The 18,301-nt window shown below is 28.1% G+C and overlaps 3 protein-coding genes and 1 pseudogene across 3 annotated transcripts; all 4 read right to left on the reverse strand.

Moving 5' to 3' along the window:
* Positions 1–126: 126 nt before the first annotated feature.
* LOC105248388 lies at positions 127–2,282 on the reverse strand (annotated as a pseudogene).
* Positions 2,283–8,289: 6,007 nt separating this feature from the next.
* LOC112638279 (putative odorant receptor 85d) lies at positions 8,290–9,682 on the reverse strand. Its single transcript, XM_025409680.1, has 6 exons — positions 9,406–9,682; positions 9,175–9,291; positions 9,011–9,101; positions 8,716–8,852; positions 8,427–8,559; positions 8,290–8,367 (listed from the first exon to the last, which is right to left on the reverse strand). The coding sequence occupies exons 1-6, from the start codon at positions 9,573–9,575 to the stop codon at positions 8,317–8,319; spliced, it is 699 nt and encodes a 232-aa protein (XP_025265465.1). The 5' UTR covers positions 9,576–9,682; the 3' UTR covers positions 8,290–8,316.
* Positions 9,683–12,530: 2,848 nt separating this feature from the next.
* Positions 12,531–13,788, reverse strand: LOC112638070 (odorant receptor 67c-like). The gene is made up of 6 exons (XM_025409104.1): positions 13,688–13,788; positions 13,456–13,572; positions 13,298–13,388; positions 12,968–13,104; positions 12,641–12,773; positions 12,531–12,581 (listed from the first exon to the last, which is right to left on the reverse strand). Exons 1-6 carry the CDS (start codon positions 13,786–13,788, stop codon positions 12,531–12,533), a joined length of 630 nt encoding a protein of 209 aa, XP_025264889.1.
* A 1,992-nt stretch (positions 13,789–15,780) lies between these two features.
* LOC112638080 (odorant receptor 94a-like) lies at positions 15,781–16,395 on the reverse strand. Its single transcript, XM_025409113.1, has 4 exons — positions 16,384–16,395; positions 16,206–16,342; positions 15,908–16,040; positions 15,781–15,819 (listed from the first exon to the last, which is right to left on the reverse strand). The coding sequence occupies exons 1-4, from the start codon at positions 16,393–16,395 to the stop codon at positions 15,781–15,783; spliced, it is 321 nt and encodes a 106-aa protein (XP_025264898.1).
* Between the last annotated feature and the right edge of the window lie 1,906 nt (positions 16,396–18,301).

An 18,301-nucleotide genomic window follows, 5' to 3' on the forward strand; every position in this document is an offset into this window, starting at 1 on the left:
TATTAATATTCTTCGATTATTTTATCATAAATGTGAGTAGCACTTTTTTATCATTATTTAAATAGTAGAGTATCATACATATTTTTACATCGATAATTTTACATCTTTCAGAAAAGAAATTTCCAAAATTTTATACTTTACTGTACAGATTGTAGGACTGTAAAATACGAAGCAGATGCACGTACGACCTGGAAAAAAAAAATATTTTTGTTAAAAAGAAGATCATTATATAATAGAAATCATGATGGCTCTTACCGCGCTGAAACTAGGAAGAGAAAGGATCATGATTTTTCCAATAGTCAATGTACAAGGTGAGATGCTCCTCAACATTATCATATTTAAAAGTTTTTTAGACTTGGATGATGATTCATACCATTCGCCTCGATAACTAATATTAAAAAATTTTATTAATATTGTGATTTATTTGTTACATTATTATATACTTGTTATTTGCATCTTAAAAAATTTAATAGACAGAAAATCTATATTCCGGCTTACATTGCTGTATATACATGATCGCTATGATCGATTATTTGTTGGCCTAACCAGCAGTACAGTATACAGTAAATAAGTGTATTAATTGAGCCATTATATATCCTCCATGTCGAACAGCGACCTGTGGTGTGAGGATATCATTGGTCGCCTATATGTTTCGAAACGGCAGGAAGTTAATAAATAAATGCACAAAATTGCGTGGATTTATGCAGGGTGTCTGATAACTTTTTGCAATCCCAAAGTGCGAAAGTAGATTAGCTTAAATTAAGAAGAAAAGTCATCTAAAAATTAATTAAAGAAGATCAGCCAATCCGTGCGAGTATAAGCGCGTGGCGAGAAAAACCTATACTTGCACAAATTGGCTGGTCTTCTTTAATTAATTTTTCGTTAATTATTGCGAATATCGCAAAACAGAAGAAGACACTCCTTCTTAATTTGAGCCAATCTACCTTCACACTTCGGGATTGCAAAAAATTATCAGACACCCTATATACATATATTTAATACAAACCTGTAGAGCTGATAAGCTCATCATTGATACAATCAAACCGACTTCCACGAAGAGCGCCTGTTTGTAAATAGCCTCCAGGCAATTCGCGAATCTTATTAGAAAAAAATTATTTAGCAAATTTGATAAATTTGTCTCTTCAGCCGTCCCCCTCCCCTCCTTATTCTTTAATGTTATAATATTTAAATAAAATTATTCTTTAATGTTATAATATTTAAATAAAATTATTCTTTAATGTTATAATATTTAAATAAAATTATTCTTTAATGTTATAATATTTAAATAAAAATTACGATCGTTTTTCATGCAATTATGTAAACATATATATGAGTACTAACTGTATGGCATCCTCGTGTTTTCGAATACAATATATGAAATTCCTGTAAACCTTATCATCTTCCTCGAGGAAAGCGAACTGCTTGTCTTCTTTAATGGCCTTTCGTACATGTTCCATCCGATATCTAATGAAACGAGGAATATAAATTTCTTTCATTTTGTTCAAATTTATTTATATCGTTTATATCATTATATCATACCTGATGATTGAAAACAATGCGCAACAATGTTGAACCAAAATAATCACGCAAGTGTCGGATGCGACTATGATAGTGAGTCGAATGGCGGTGGCTAAATAATTATGAATCAGCACGGGATAATAATATTTATCGAGATCCACGAAATATTCAACGTGATATGGAAATCCCACTGGCCGCGTCGAATAGTTGGAAGTTACATTTTTGCCAATTATCTTCGGAATTATCGCCAAGAACAGGAATAGGCTGCCGAAAGCGTACATGCCACCTAAACTCCATGCATTATTATTTAGAAGAATTTGAATTATTTAGAAGAATATTTGAAAAAATTTTGAATGTTTGAAATTAAGTTTGAATATTTAATCTAATGCTTTTAATAAAGATATTTAATAAAAATATTTAATGCTTTTAATAATGCTTTTAATAAAGATAATTCAAAACAAATAATTGAAAGAATTCTTAATAAATATCTAAATTGTGTGTGCTAACTGTACATATCAGAAAATATATTATTAATATAACTATTTAATATAACTATATTATCTAAACTTTTTTTATATTAATTTCTATCATCTTAATATGTAGCAAAATTAGTAGTTATTTTTAATATGTAGTAAAATTAGTAGTTATTACTGGCATAACCGATTGTAATGCTTCTTCCACTTTCGGCGAATCTGTACAAAATTTTAAATTCGCTGTCAATGTTCCACGATTGCCAATCTCCTTGTATGTGCATAAGAAGTATCTTGATCTACGGCTTGAAATATCCTTTCTTTAATAATGTAATTGTATATATATATATATATACACAGAGTGTCCCAAAAGTCCCGGACCGGTCGAATATTTCATAAACTATGCACTTTAGAAAGTAATGTTTCAGACAAAAGTTGTATGGCTTGAAGGGGGCCATCAGATATTGGCAATGATTTGACTTGAAGAGTCATTTGAAGATGACGTAAAGGTCAGCTTTAATTTCTTAAATGGAATCTCCTATTTTTATTACATATTCGTGTAGTTTATCTCGAAAGCTTTCCAAAACACTATAATAAAGTATTTCTTGATTCAGTACTTTTCGAGTTATGAGGCTTGAAATCATTTCTTAATTTTACATAAACCATAAAATATTCATTTTTCGATTATCTTACCTTAATTTTATGTACAAAATAATGAGAGGAATCAATTGGTATAAAGAAAAAACATAGTTGTTTTTAAGAAAAAAATATGTAATTTGCAATTAACAATTACACTATCTGAAACATTTCTTTCTAAAGTGCATAGTTTATGAAATATTCGACCAGTCTGGGACTTTTGGGACACTTTGTATATATATATTATATATGTTTGACTATCGAGAACAATATACGGCGAGATTTTCTACATAACCCCTTCATATTGTAAACCAAATTTGTTAATTTAACGACGCAAAGGCAATTTACTAAAAGCGGTGCTACGCATTCGAGTGTTGCATCTAGATCACCGCGTAACGTCACTAAAGCAAGTATCTTAAATTTAAGCCAGAAACGTCGTTAATAATAATTCTCAATATTTTTAATTCCTAACATGTTTTATATTTTACAGATGTGTTTATAGGGGTAAACAGTATAGTGATTGGCCACTTAAGCAAGATTGCAAAACAAAAATTGAATTATTAACCTGAATTTAATAACTTAGAAAAAAAAATTACTACTAATAGTTGTAAAAAATAATAATGATTCATAATAAAATAAAATCCATCATAAAAATTTAGGAATTAATAAAAATTATATAAAAAAACACTTATCCTGTCAAAAAAGATAGTCATTGGCCATATTAACACAGTTATTGTCTAACAGTTTGACAGTGATTGGCCTCTATCCATGCAAGAATGAGTAAATTGAATGAGATAATTAAACAGTGACAAAGAAATTATTTGGCATCAAAAAACTAAAATTATTAAATCAATATATATTTTATTACATATATTTAACATATGAGATAAACATTATTATTAATTGTATATTAATTATTATATATTATAATATAAACAAGAAAAACAAATTTTGTTTAACAAGTATTATTTTTAACTAGACGAACTTTTTTTGGAAATATTTCATTTTTCAAAATTTTTGGTTTTAAAATTGCCTGATCTTTTTTTTCCTTGTTATTTTTGGTTTTTCATCAGTATTTTCTTTATTGTCAATTTTTTCTTTTTTAACTTTTTGTGACATCATTTTTTTTCCTGTTGTTTTTGTAATCTTGCTAATTTTTTTTGTTCTTTAATTTTTCAGCAAGTTTTTTCTTTTCTAATATGGTTACAGCTGAAAAATATATCTTTTTAGTAATAACAAATATAACTTACTGTCTTATCTGTCACTCGATGTAAGAGGCCAATAACTGTCACATAGTTTCCATAACCACAAAACATTGGCCGAATGGCCAATTACTGTTGTAAAACGTTGTTACGTCCAGTGGACTTCACGATTCTTTTCTTTCATCGAAACGCTATCTTAAAAGTAATCAAAGATAGGCTCGAATTTGAAACGGAATCTAACTCGCGTAAATAAATAGTAAGTCTAAACACTGAGAGTGGCCAGTCGAGATAGCGCTAAGGAAAATCTAAACAAATTTTTGAATTATGAGACTCGGAAGTATATGAAATTCGAACCACTCGTATCCATGGTTATAACTTGGTTTATTTTAGAGATTTTAAACAAAGAGCCTATGGTCCTGAAGAAATTGACCAGAGGTAAACATAAATTAATATTCCACGTGCGTTCGTTCGACAGGCCATTCTCAATCATCAAGCGATAAGATAATCAGCTCCTCGCTTTCACTCTCTACTGAATGGAGCTAAATCTCGCGCAAAAGGGCTTAACCAATTAAAATCTTAAGACACTCCTCTCTTACTGAAAATCTAACTCCTTGGCCCTAAGAAGGGAGTAATAGAAATCATTTGATTCGATTTTCAAAGATTCCCATCATCCAGTAAGGAGGAGGAGCAACTACTTTAAAAGATGCAAGCGCAAGGCGCGAGCACTCACTTGTTCTTTAGTTCATTAGTTCTCTAGTTTATTAACTCACTTGCTCTCTAGTTCATTAGTTCATTAGTTCTAGTTCACTAAGCGTTCACTAATAAGCACTAACTAGCACTATAAGCAGTACAGTTGACAACTCCAGTCAAGATTCAGTTATTCAATTTTTAAATTATATAGCCTCGGTGATCCTTTTTTTGCATTATGCAGTTAAGTTATTAATTTGTTTTATATCACAGTGAAAATGATTTTGTTAACATTTAATCATGCATCATGTGAAATTTCTGATGAACATCTTTATTACTCGGCTCTTCATGTTATAAACCTCCGACTTCAGCCATTGTAATTTTATCAACGCACTTATTTTTGTGATTCCAACGAGTTGTGAGTAAAATTGAGCAACTTTTATTTTCTCCCTTTTCCATATCTTACTATCTCATAATTTAAACATCTATTTAAACATCTAAACGTCTAACAAATAATTTTAAACAGTTTAATAATCATTAAATCTTTACTAATTATTATCAATCAATCAATCAATCCTTGTTTCACCTCTCCTCCAGTCTCATTCCTTGTTCTTCCTAATTCGCCTAGAATCTCCGAAAGGCGATTCGCGAATAAATCTCCTACGATATTTATCCATTCGTTCAAGATTTCAGCATTGGAATTCACGAATATTTCCTTTATTTATTCGCTCTGGATTTCAGCATTGGAATTCGCGAATAAATTTCCTACGATCTTTATTCATTTGTTCAGGATTTCAGCATTGGAATTCACGGATATTTCCTTATTTATTCATTCTGGATTTCAGCATTGGAATTCGCAAATACTTTTCCGCTCTCCGAAGATTCCGAAGAATAATCCATCCTACTAGTTTCCTTTAATTTTTCTCTTTTTCTTCTCTCTCTCTCTCTCTCTCTCTCTCTCTCTCTCTATTATTTTCTTTGTATTATCACTACTTTTGGGAGAAACCGTTGAAATAGATAAATAATATTTGAAATAACTAATAATTTTCTAACTTAGACTTGGCGAATCTCTTATTTAGAATTTTATTATTGTATTTTAATTTGGACCTGAGCTTCAGCGAATTTAGAAAATTTTAATTTTAACTAATTTAATTCTAACACGCGAGAATATATATATATATATATATATATATATATATATATATACTACACACACACACACACACACACACACACACACACACACACACACACACACACACACACACACACACACACACACACACACACATACTCACTCATGTATAACTACAACTGCTAAAATGTATTTTTCTTTCCTTATATTTTCTTTATATAATATATGTTTTTTTTTATTTAATGTAGAATTTAATTATTTAACCCGTTGTCTTCCCTAAATCCTGAGATCACACTAGGTCCTATTCCGCGTAACAAGGATTAAATTCCTTCACCGAAAAGGGACCACCGAACGAATAGGCATAAGAACGTAGAGAAGAGACCTTCGGTCACTGACCTGTGTCAGGCCCTTCACATTCGTTCGACCCGATCCATACACACTCCCGAATAAAAGTGTGTAAGTAAGTTACGTTCTTCCATACAACCTATCCTTTCAAGGCCTGGACGTAACAGTACAGTAATGTGTACAAAGTGTAAAAAATCGTCGCATTTCCTCGATTGAATTTTTAATTTGATATGGAAATATTTAAAAAAGAAAAAAATTATCTCTCGCGCAAAATATTACAAGGACGCTGAAGTGCACATTTATTTGAGAAAATTGCGACTGATATTTTTATACAATCTGTGCACAATGCTTTGAAATAATAAAACCCTCCTATTTTTTTCTTTTTTTTCTTCGATATAACTCGAATATCATCACGGATACGAATAGAAACGTAAATCCGACGTACATCGCGCAACGTTTACGTAGCTCTTGAAAGGGCCACACACCACAAATAGTTAACAGAATGCGGAGATTGTTGTAGTTCGACTCACAAAAGAAATCGTTGACATCACACATGTTACTCTTTTTGCCACTGACGGTTTGGTGCGAGTGAAATTCATTTTACTTACGGAGGTCTCTAGATTAGGTTTGTCTCTCATAAAAAATTCCGTTTAATGTTGATTGCCATGTGTATGCGACATGCACATGTTGTCAACACATTCATGCTGTGAAACGAGCTACTACTATTAGGGGCTATTTGCAACCGATTGCGCAGTTGGTTATATTCAAAGATATCGAGGATTAAAGGTAGCATTTCTTTTACAAATTGCGAAACAATACAAACATTGATTGCATTAAATGAAAGACAGAATTTTGAGAATAAAACGAACTTTTATCGATTCTTTCTATATTTTGGTACTGTTGCAAGTAAATTTTCAATAAACTCTATCGAAAGAGAATTGTATGATTTGAAAATTATAGAAAATATTATTCTATAAATTTCTTTTAGTAGGTTTTAATTTTTCTTTTGCTTTGAAAGAAATGACATCTTGTGATAAAAGCGAAAAGTATTTCAATTAGTTTATTTTATTGCTGTTAATAAAAGTTTTCGAGTCTATTGCATGCAGTCTCAGTTATTCAAGTATTATACAGGGTTGGGCAAAAGTCCGGAAACGGTCAAATATCTCGAAAAGGATCAACTATAGCGAAAAATTGTAAATAGCAAAGTTGTAGGGCTTAAAAAAATGTACCTAATGATGACTAAAAATTTTACTTTGAGTGGAGGACGAAGATCATATAAAAGTCAAATTGAATTTTTTAAATGGAACTGCCTACTTTTTATTGCATATTCTTATAGCTTATCTCGAGACCTTTACAAAACACTATAATTAAGTACTCTTTTTATTAAGTACTTTTTGAGTATAAGGCTTGAAATAATTTCTTAATTTTACATAAACCATAAAATATCTAGTAAACCATTCATTTTTCGATTATCTTACCTTCATACTTTTATGTACAAAATAATGAGAGGAATCAATTGGTGTAAAGAAAACATATAGTTGTTTTTAAGAAAAAATATGGAATTGTTAATTGCAAATTACATATTTTTTCTTAGAAACAACTATGTGTTTTCTTTACACCAATTGATTCCTCTCATTATTTTGTACATAAAAGTATGAAGGTAAGATAATCGAAAAATGAATGGTTTACTAGATATTTTATGGTTTATGTAAAATTAAGAAATTATTTCAAGCCTTATACTCAAAAAGTACTTAATAAAAAGAGTACTTAATTATAGTGTTTTGTAAAGGTCTCGAGATAAGCTATAAGAATATGCAATAAAAAGTAGGCAGTTCCATTTAAAAAATTCAATTTGACTTTTATATGATCTTCGTCCTCCACTCAAAGTAAAATTTTTAGTCATCATTAGGTACATTTTTTTAAGCCCTACAACTTTGCTATTTACAATTTTTCGCTATAGTTGATACTTTTCGAGATATTTGACCGTTTCCGGACTTTTGCCCAACCCTGTATATCTTCCATATGTGACTTATATTGTTTCATCATAATTGCTAAATATTGATATTATTTGTTAAAATTTTATAACTTATAAAGAAAACTACTGACAAATAGTAATAGTAATTATGAAAAATTGTTCATAACAATAAATGTTTGTAGAACAATTTTCAAAAAGTTAAATTAGTTTCTTGTTAAAAAAAAAACTGTTTTTATTGGAAAAATTATATAACAATTGTTTCAGGATTTTATTAAATTATTTACATAAACTGTAACGTCTCCTCAGTTATTAAAGTATTAATATAAATATGAATTGTATTCAAAATGTTTATTGTAGAGAGCGCAATAGCATAAAGTATGATGATGATGCGCGTATTACCTTAAACAATTTTTTTTATTTTTATAAAGCACGTATTTGCATGAAATAATTATACTTACCGCGTTAAAAGTTATGTATGACAATGCAAAGAGTTTACCAATAGTGAGTTTCAATGGTTTTTTACTTGTCAACATTATCATTATAAGAAGCTTTTGTGTCGCTATTGGCATATTGTACCATTTTGTGTTATATCTGCAAATTTTGCAATATTTCCGAGGTTTATTTGTATTTATTTATAATTTCATGTATTTATTTCACGATCGTACTATTATTCTTTTATTGCAGTCTGAGGCGCGATTTTATAAAAAAATATTATAAAAAGCTATTAGATAGTTGTATAAAACGTACACGGATTCAAATACTTTTTCGCTGGAATCTATGACTTTTTGACCTTGCAAATTTTCAAAAAATATATTGATTAATAATGCATTCATATAACTGTAATGTTTTATAAAATTATTTATATTTTCCGTGTTTGTTATCATCTAAAAAATGGTAGCATAATATGAATAACATATATATGATAATATCATATATACAATTTTAAATTAATTATATTCTATAATTTATATTAAATAATTTTTGTGCATTATGTAAAATTATATGTAAAACGTGTCATAGAAATTTCATCAAACGTATATACCTGAAATCCTACAATGCTTAAACATATTAAAAGAAACCCCACGTGTACAAAGAAAGGTATGTTGTACATTGATTCCATAATAGCAATAAATCTAATGCATGAAGATATTATTTGAGATTATTATTATACGATAGAAATGTCAATACCCATTTAAATATACTCACTGCATCGTTTCGGTGTGTCTTCGAATACAGTATACGATATTTGAATAAGACGTATTCTGTGTTAATATTATATCACCATTATTGTTTTTGTAATCGAATGCATTTTCTAATCTATATCTGAAATTTAATATTGTCCAAGTATTCAAAAAATGTATGAACAAAATTGAAACAAAATTTTCTTTGGTTTAGAGCAAGATTCATTATATACGACAAGATTCATTATATATTTACCTCAAGCTTTCGAATAATCCACAACAGTATTCAATCAACGTTACATACAGGATATCGAATGCAGCTATTAGGAACACATAAGATATTTCGCATATAGCCGTATGTATGAAAATTGGAACATAATATGTGTCTACATCGATCATATAATTTACGGGATAAGATAGTCCCATTTGAATTCCTTGCGTAGTATTTGACGACGTATCCTTCTCTTTGGATTTTGTATTGATAAGCTTGGTCAATAAAGTTATAGATTGGAACACGATGGGGTGACCGACTAACAAAGCTAATTTATATATAAACGTCAAATTTTTATGATTTTTATCGAATAAATATATCATTATTATAAAAAGTGAAATGCTTTTTCAAAAATATCGATAATTATTATAAATTATATATGTTTCAATAATTATTATAAATTATATATGTATGTATGTATATATATGTGTATAAGTACAGAAAAACAATAATAAATATTTAAATAGATTTTTATATAAATTCAGTCGTTTAAAATTATTTAGAAGACCGAATTTATATAAAAATCTATTTAAATCTATTTAAAAATCCATTTAAATTTTTATTGTTTTTTCTGCACTTTATTATTATGCACATAATACACTGCATTATTAAACTCACTTATATAAATGTATCCGAATTTTCGTCCATATAACCCATGTGAATTATATATTTTAGTCTCTTCATCCAACTTTGAAGAAAGACAATATTTTTGCATATTTATTAGAAGCAGTTTTATCTATATAAGGAAAATTTATGATAAAAAATCATGTATGTTATCGTCCGTACTTTTATTATTAGCATTTATGACTTTTGTTTACCCACTTTTGGTAACGTATATACTGCATAAATCATTTTAATTATGGTCACTATACCGAGAAATAATATTGGCAGAGCATCGATTAGTTCAAAAGTATCATGCCAAATATTTATTAATCCCAATATCTACATTTCTCACGTGATTTATATCAAGCAAACGTATAATAATCATATATAACACATTATAATAACATATAATGTTAACTGAATTGTCCGATTGTAAATTATGTTGTCAAGTATATTTAAAATAGAATATAAAATTGATATATAAATCTATCTACATTATTACATACATATATTCCAGTATAAATTTCGTTAATTAGCATAATTATTACTATAATATTTAAATTCAATAATTTTTGATAGACAGTAGACATAAGCAAAAATTAAAAAATGTACAAAACTTGAAAATGTGACAAAACATTTGTCTTTAGTTTACCTCAAATGTAAATCCAGATCCGAGTACGAGTATCATTGCGAGGTATATCACGTAGCGTCTTCTTAACATATGGAAAGGCCATAGACCGCTAATACTTAGTATCAGGCGAATAACGTCGTAATGCGAATTTTTAAAGAATTGGTCAAATTGGTCGATATTATTCATACTGTCTTCTATCTATCGCTGCTATTGCAAGAATGACGCATAGATTGCAAATATCTCATCAAGAATTCTGTTTAACTTCAATTGTCGCAGACAATCAATGGGTAGTCTGTATCAAGAATTCCGCTTAAATTGTAATTGCCGTACATCACGCAAAACGCATGTCAACATATTTGTGCCACAAGATCGATATAGACTAATCAAGACTAATTCTTCAAATTGCAAAATTATGTTTGTAAATTATGTAAAAAGTTTGTAAATTGTATAAGAGACATAATCCAAAGGACTATTTGGATTGAAATTATTGTCGTAGTATATTTGACTCATATAAAAGAGACATGAAAATTTTACCCATATATAGAAAAAGTCACATTATATATATGAGTCGAAATGGTACAGTCGTTTAATGCTGATTGCTTTGAAGAATAATGCTTCTTCTTTCATCAAGAGAATATTTAGGTTTTTATTGTTGAAAATTTCCTGAATGTTCGTTAATTACGACAACTATACATATTTTATCAGAATCAAAGCGCGTAAGTTAATCCTTTTGTCGCTATTGGTATATTGTACCATTTTGTGTTATATCTGCAAATTTCGCAAGATTTCCATCACGCCAAGTTTTCATATCTTACTTCGATCTGAAGGTCATTTATGCGATTTAGAATTTGTGTAAAGCTTTTTTAAATTATGTACATCATATAAAAAATGCATTAGGAATTAAAGTAATTTTAATTCATTTAGTATCGATTACGAATTAATATCACATAATTTATTGTACTTGGCTAATAGTATTATAGATCTCATATCGGTTTTTAAATATTTTATTTTTATCACTTTTTTAAATTTTTTGATTTTTTTATATACTTGTCGTATTTTTTATCTTTATAAGGTTAATATAAATTCCGTTTAATATTGATTGCCATGTGTATGCGACATGCACATGTTGTCAACACATTCATGCTGTGAAACAAGCTACTACTATTAAAAGCTATTTGCGATCGATTGCGCAGTTGGTTATATTCAAAAGTATCGAGGATTAAAGGTAGTATTTCTTTTGCAGATTGCGAAACAATATAAACATTGATTGCATTAGATGAAAGACAGAATTTTGAGAATAAAAGGAACTTTTATCGATTCTTTCTATAGCTTGGTACTGTTGCAAGTAAATTTTCAATCAATTCTATGAAAGAGAATCGTATGATTTGAAAATTATAGAAAATATTATTCTACAAATTTCTTTTAGTAGGTTTTAATTTTTCTTTTGCCTTGAAAGAAATGACATCTTGTGATAAAAGTGAAAAGTATTTCAATTAGTTTATTTTATTGCTGTTAATAAAAGTTTTCGAGTCTATTGCATGCAGTCTCAGTTATTCAAGTATTATATCATCAATATGTGACTTATATAATTTCATCATAAATAATTGCTAAATATTGATATTATTTGTTAAAATTTTATAACTTATAAAAAAATTACTGTTAAATACTAATAGTAATTATGAAAAATTGTTCATGTCAATAAATATTTGTATGACAATTTTCAAAAAATTAAATTTGTTTTTTGTTTTAAAAAAACTTTTTTTATTGGAAAATTATATAACAATTGTTTCAGGATTTTATTAAATTATTTACATAAACTGTAACGTCTCTTCAGTTATTAAAATATTAATATAAATATGAATTGTATTTGAAATATTTATTGTAGAGAGCGCAATAGCATGAAGTATGATAATGATGTGCGTATTACCTTAAACAAATTTTTTTATTTTCATAAAGCACGTCTTTTCATGAAATAATTATACTTACCGCGTAAAAAGTTATGTATGACATTGCAAAGAGTTTGCCAATAGTGAGTTTCAATGGTTTTTTACTTGTCATCATTATCATTATAAGAAGCTTTTGTGTTGCTATTGGCATATTGTACCATTTTGAGTTATATCTGCAAATTTCGCAAGATTTCCATGGTTTATTCCATGTATTTATATATAATTTCTATGGTTTATTCCATGTATTTATATATAATTTCATGTATTTATTTGACGTCTGTGTTATTACATTTTTATTGTAATCTGATGGGCGATTTCATAAAAAAATATTATAAAAAGCTATTACTAGATGCTGTATAAAACGTACACGGATTCAAATATCTTCTCGCTGGAATCTATGATCTTTTGACCTTGCCAATTTTTAAAAAATATATTGATTAATAATGCATTCATATAAATACAATATGTTATAAAATTATTTATATTTTCCGTGTTTGTTATCATCTGAAAAAAGATAGCATAATATGAGTAACATATATATGATAATATCATATATTCAATTTTAAATTAATTACTTTCTATAATTTATATAAAATAATTTTTGTGCATCATGTAAAATTATATTATGTATATAATTGTATTATGTATATTAATTATGTAAAACGTGTCATAGAAATTTCATCTCAAACGTATATACCTGAAATCCTGCAATACTTAAACATATTACAAGAAACCCCATGTATACAAAGAAAGGTATGTTGTACATCGATTCCATAATAGCAATAAATCTAATGCATGAAGATATTATTTGAGATTATTATTATACGAGAAATGTACCCATTTAAATATACTCACTGCATCGTTTCGATATGTCTTCGAATACAGTATACGATATTTGAATAAGACGTATTCTGCGTTAATATTAAACCACCATTATTGTTTTCGAAATTGAATGCATTTTCTAATCTATATCTGAAATTTTATAGTGTCCAAGTATTTAAAAATGTATTAACAAAATTTAAACAAAATTTTCTTTGATTTAGAGCAAGATTCATTATACATATGACAAGATTCATTATATATTTACCTCAAGCTTTCGAATAATCCACAACAGTATTCAACCAATGTTGCATACAGGATATCGAATGTAGCTATTAGAAGCACATAAGATATTTCACATATAGCCATATGTATGAAAATTGGAACATAATATTTGTCTACATCGATCATATAATTTACGAGATAAAATAGTCCCGTTTGGATTCTTTGCGTTTCTTTTTATTTGACGATGTATCCTTCACTTTGGATTTTGTATTGATGAGCTTGGTCAATAATGTTACAGATTGGTACATGATGATGTGACCGATTAACAAAGCTAATTTATATAAAACGTCGAATTTTTAAGGTTATTATCAAATAAATATATCATTATTATAAAAAGTGAAATGCTTTTTCAAAAATATCGATAATTATTATAAATTATATATGTTTCAATAATTATTATAAATTATATATGTATATATATGTATGTATATATATGTATGTGTATAAGTACAGAAAAACAATAATAAAGATTTAAATAGATTTTTATATAAATTCAGTCGTTTAAAATTATTTAGAAGACCGAATTTATATAAAAATCTATTTAAATATATTTAAAAATCCATTTAAATTTTTATTGTTTTTCCGGAACTATATTATTATGCACATAATACACTGCATTATTAAACTCACTTATATAAATGTATCCAAATTTTCGTCCATATAACCCATGCGAATTATATATTTTAGTCTCTTCATCCAACTTTGAAGAAAGACAATATTTTTGCATATTTATTAGAAGCAATTTTATCTATACAAAGAAAATTTATGATCAAAAATCATGTATGTTTTCGTCTGTACTTTATTATTGGCATTTATGACTTTTGTTTACCCACTTTTGGTAACGTATATACTGCATAAATCATTTTAATTATGGTCACTATATTGAGAAATAATATTAGCAAAGCATCGATTAGTCCAAAGGTATCATACCCAATACTCATTAATCCCAATATCTATATTTGTCACATGATTTATATCAGGCAAATGTATAATAATCATATATAACACATTATAATAACATGTAATGTTAATTGAATTGGTCCGATTGTAAATTATGTTGTCAAGTATATTTAAAATAGAATATAAAATTGATATATAAATCTATTTATACATGTATTCTAGTATAAATTTCGTTAATTAACATAATTATTACTGTAATATTTAAATTCAATAATTTTTGATAGACAGTAGACATAAACAAAAATTAAAAAGTATACAAAACTTGAAAATGTGACAAAACATTTGTCTTTAATTTACCTCAAATGTAAAAGGTCCGAGTACGAGTATCATTGCGAGGTATATCATCCAGCGTCTTCTTAACGTATGAAAAGGCCATAGACCGCTAATACTTAGTATCAGGCGAATAAAGTCGTAATGCGAATTTTTAAAGAATTGATCAAATTGGTTGATATTATCCATACTGTCTTTTATGTATCGTTGCTATTGCAAGAATGACGCATAGATTGCAAATATCTCATCAAGAATTTTATTTAACTTTAATTGTCGCAGACAATTAATAGGTTGTCTGTATAAAGAATTCCGCTTAAATTGCAATTGCCGTACATCACGCAAAACGCATGTCAATAACATATTTGTGTCACAAGACCGATATAGACTAATGAAGATTAATTCTTATAATTGCAAAATCATGTTAGTAAATTATGTAATTATACAAGAGACATAAGCCAAAGGACTATTTCGATTGAAATTATTGTCGTAGTATATTTGACTCAAATAAAAGAGACATGAAAATTTTACTCATATGTAGAAAAAGTCACATTATATATATGAGTCGAAATGGTACAGTCGTTTAATGCTGATTGCTTTGAAGAATAATGCTTTTTCTTTCATCAAGAGAATATTTAGGTTTTATTATTGAAGATTTCCTGAATGTTCGTTAGTCACGAAAACTACACACATGTTTTATCAGAATCGAAGCGCCTAAATTAATCCTAATTTATAATAGTTTTTGCATAAATATATTTTATCATAATTTAGACAACATAATGTTAAACATTCTTATATACCAATAATAATATTATACCTTTCAAAAAAATTTTCAATTACTGTACAGATCTAAAAAACGGTGAAATACGAAGCGGACGCACGTACAATCTAGAAAATGGAAATGCGCAAAATATATATATTCTGATCAATAAATAGAAAACATTCTTATGTAGATTAAATTCAACATATATCTTACCGCACTGAAGCTCGGAAGAGAAAGAACCATGATTTTACCAACAGTTAACGTGCAAGGTAAAGTGCTTCTTAGCATCATCACGTTCAGAAGTTTTCTGGATTTCGGTGATGATTCGTACCATTCGCCTCGATAGCTAATATTAAGACGTAAAAAAATTTGTATCTTAATATTAAAAATCTTATTAATATATTTTTAAATTGTAATAAAACTTTTTACATTTTATTTATTCTTTTACTGTTGCATTTAATTGTGACATTAAAAAACTTTTTGTGTACAAAAATTTTACATTCTGGCTTACATCGATGTGTATACACGACTGCTATGATCAATCACTTGTTGCCCTAACCAGCATGCGATGTATAAATGCAGTAATTGAGCAGTTATGTAACCACCATGTCGAAGAGCGAGTTCTGGAGTGAAGCTATCAATGGTTGCCTAAAAGTTTCGAAACGATTTTAATCATAACTAGAACTTACAAAATCGTACATTATGTTATCACAATGTGCTCACAATATATAATATATATATATATATATTTATATATATATATATATATATAATATAACAGAGTGTCCCAAAAGTCCCGTGACGCGGTCGAATATTTCAATAAACTATGCACTTTAGAAGAAATGTTTCGAACAAAAGTTTAATGGCTAGAAGGGTTCCATCAGATAGTGGCAATGATTTGGCATGGGAGAGTCATTTGATAAGTCAATGTGAAGAAATCATCGTCAATTTCTTAAAATGCCAATCCCCTCTTTTTATTTACATATTCGTGTAGCTTATCTGGGGCGCTTTCCAAAATACTATATACAAGTATTTTCTTCATTGAGCTGACTTTTTCGAAGTTATAAGGCTTGAACCATTTCTTAATTTTGCAAAACCATAAAATCTCTAAGTAACAATAATCATTTTTCAATTATCTTACATTAAATACGTTTTTATTGTACAAAATAATGAGGGAATCGAATTGATACCAGAAAAAACATAGGTTGTTTTTTAAAGAAATAAGAAATATGTACATTTGCAATTAACAATTACATCTATCTGAAACATTTCTTTCTAAATGTGCATAATTTATGAATTATTCGACCGGTCCGTGCCCTTTTTGGGACACTACTATTATTATATATATATATATATATATAATATCATAACATATATATACAATATTTTCTCTTATTTCTCAGCACAACCCTGTAAAGCTGACAAACTCATACCCCTATAATTAAACCGACTTCTATGAAAAACACCTTTGAATAAGCCAGTTTCCAAAAGGTTTGGCGGAACCTTTCAAAGAAACCTTAATATTATCTCTTCTTAACATATGTAAATTAAAAAGTTTTAAATTCTCCCTTTATTATCGAACGATTACTAATATTAATTTCTAATTAAATACTAATTATTAATTATTTTAATTATAACTGCAAGGCATTTTCGTGTTTTCGAATGCAGTAACGCAAATATGTAAATCTTTCATCTTCCTCGAGATAGCGAGTTCTTTATCTCTAGTTTCGATAGATTCTCGGTAATATGTCCACATCATCTACATAAACGAAATAAGAAGAAAATTTCCATTTTTAACAAGAAATTCAGAAAAAGAAGAAATTCATTTTGCTTACAAGTTAGTCCATTTATTAATAAAAGTACTGACGATGAAAACAGTGGCGCAGCAATGTTGTACCAGAAAGCCACGTAGCTATCGGATGCGACTATTGATGTAGCCGATGGCGGTGGTAATAATTATGAATTAATAACAGGCATGATAATAACTTAATCGGAGATTTACCGAAATTAGTTCGACATGGTATGGAAATCCTACTTGGTCGCGTCGAATAGTTGGAAACCACGTTTTGGTCAATAATCTTCGGCAGTTACGCCCATTAGTTGAAATAGGCTGCCGAATGGATACAGCACCTATATTTAAGCCATGCTTAGAAAAAAATTATGTTCAGATTTTTTAACGCACTAAAACTTAAATTAGGAGCATTTGAAGAATAACCGTCGAGAAATGAATTAAGTATTTGAAGCATATATTTAAATTTTAATTTTTAAATTAATTTTAATATCTTAAATTTTTTTACAAATTATTACCATACGTCTAAGCGCATAAACGTTTTAATGTTAGTAATTAACTATCTCAAAAATAAAGTTGTTAACTATTCCATAATATCTTAACAGCTAGCCGCTTGTTTATGCTCTTCCAGTTTCCGGCAAATTTATACAGAATCTTTCGAAATTCGCTTGGACTGTCCAACGATTGCCATCCTTTGTAATGCTTCTAAGAAAGTATTTTTGATCTATTGGCTAAAATTTCATTCATTTAGAAATGTGAAATTAGCGCGTTTGATATACCAATTGTGTATGCATACCTTTCTATAATTGCATATTAAA

Source organism: Camponotus floridanus, unplaced genomic scaffold (genome assembly GCF_003227725.1).
Source record: "Camponotus floridanus strain SB8 unplaced genomic scaffold, Cflo_v7.5 scaffold10, whole genome shotgun sequence".
NCBI lineage: Eukaryota > Metazoa > Arthropoda > Insecta > Hymenoptera > Formicidae > Camponotus > Camponotus floridanus.

Bases quoted from the DNA above. Each gene is read 5' to 3' on its own strand.
- LOC112638279 (XM_025409680.1), bottom strand. From the start codon at position 9,575: ATGGGACTATCTTATCCCGTAAATTATATGATCGATGTAGACACATAT. The intron at 9,292-9,405 runs GTAAATATATAA...ATTAAATTTCAG, and splicing joins GGATTATTCGAAAGCTTGAG to ATATAGATTAGAAAATGCAT. The intron at 8,560-8,715 runs GTACGTTTTATA...CAAAATTTGCAG, and splicing joins GAAAAAGTATTTGAATCCGT to ATATAACACAAAATGGTACA.
- LOC112638070 (XM_025409104.1), bottom strand. From the start codon at position 13,788: ATGGCTATATGTGAAATATCTTATGTGCTTCTAATAGCTACATTCGAT. The intron at 13,389-13,455 runs GTGAGTATATTT...TTCATGCATTAG, and splicing joins AGACATATCGAAACGATGCA to ATTTATTGCTATTATGGAAT. The intron at 12,774-12,967 runs GTACGTTTTATA...CGAAATTTGCAG, and splicing joins GAGAAGATATTTGAATCCGT to ATATAACTCAAAATGGTACA.
- LOC112638080 (XM_025409113.1), bottom strand. The intron at 16,041-16,205 runs GTAAGCCAGAAT...TCTTAATATTAG, and splicing joins AGTCGTGTATACACATCGAT to CTATCGAGGCGAATGGTACG. The intron at 15,820-15,907 runs GTAAGATATATG...TCCATTTTCTAG, and splicing joins CTCTTCCGAGCTTCAGTGCG to ATTGTACGTGCGTCCGCTTC.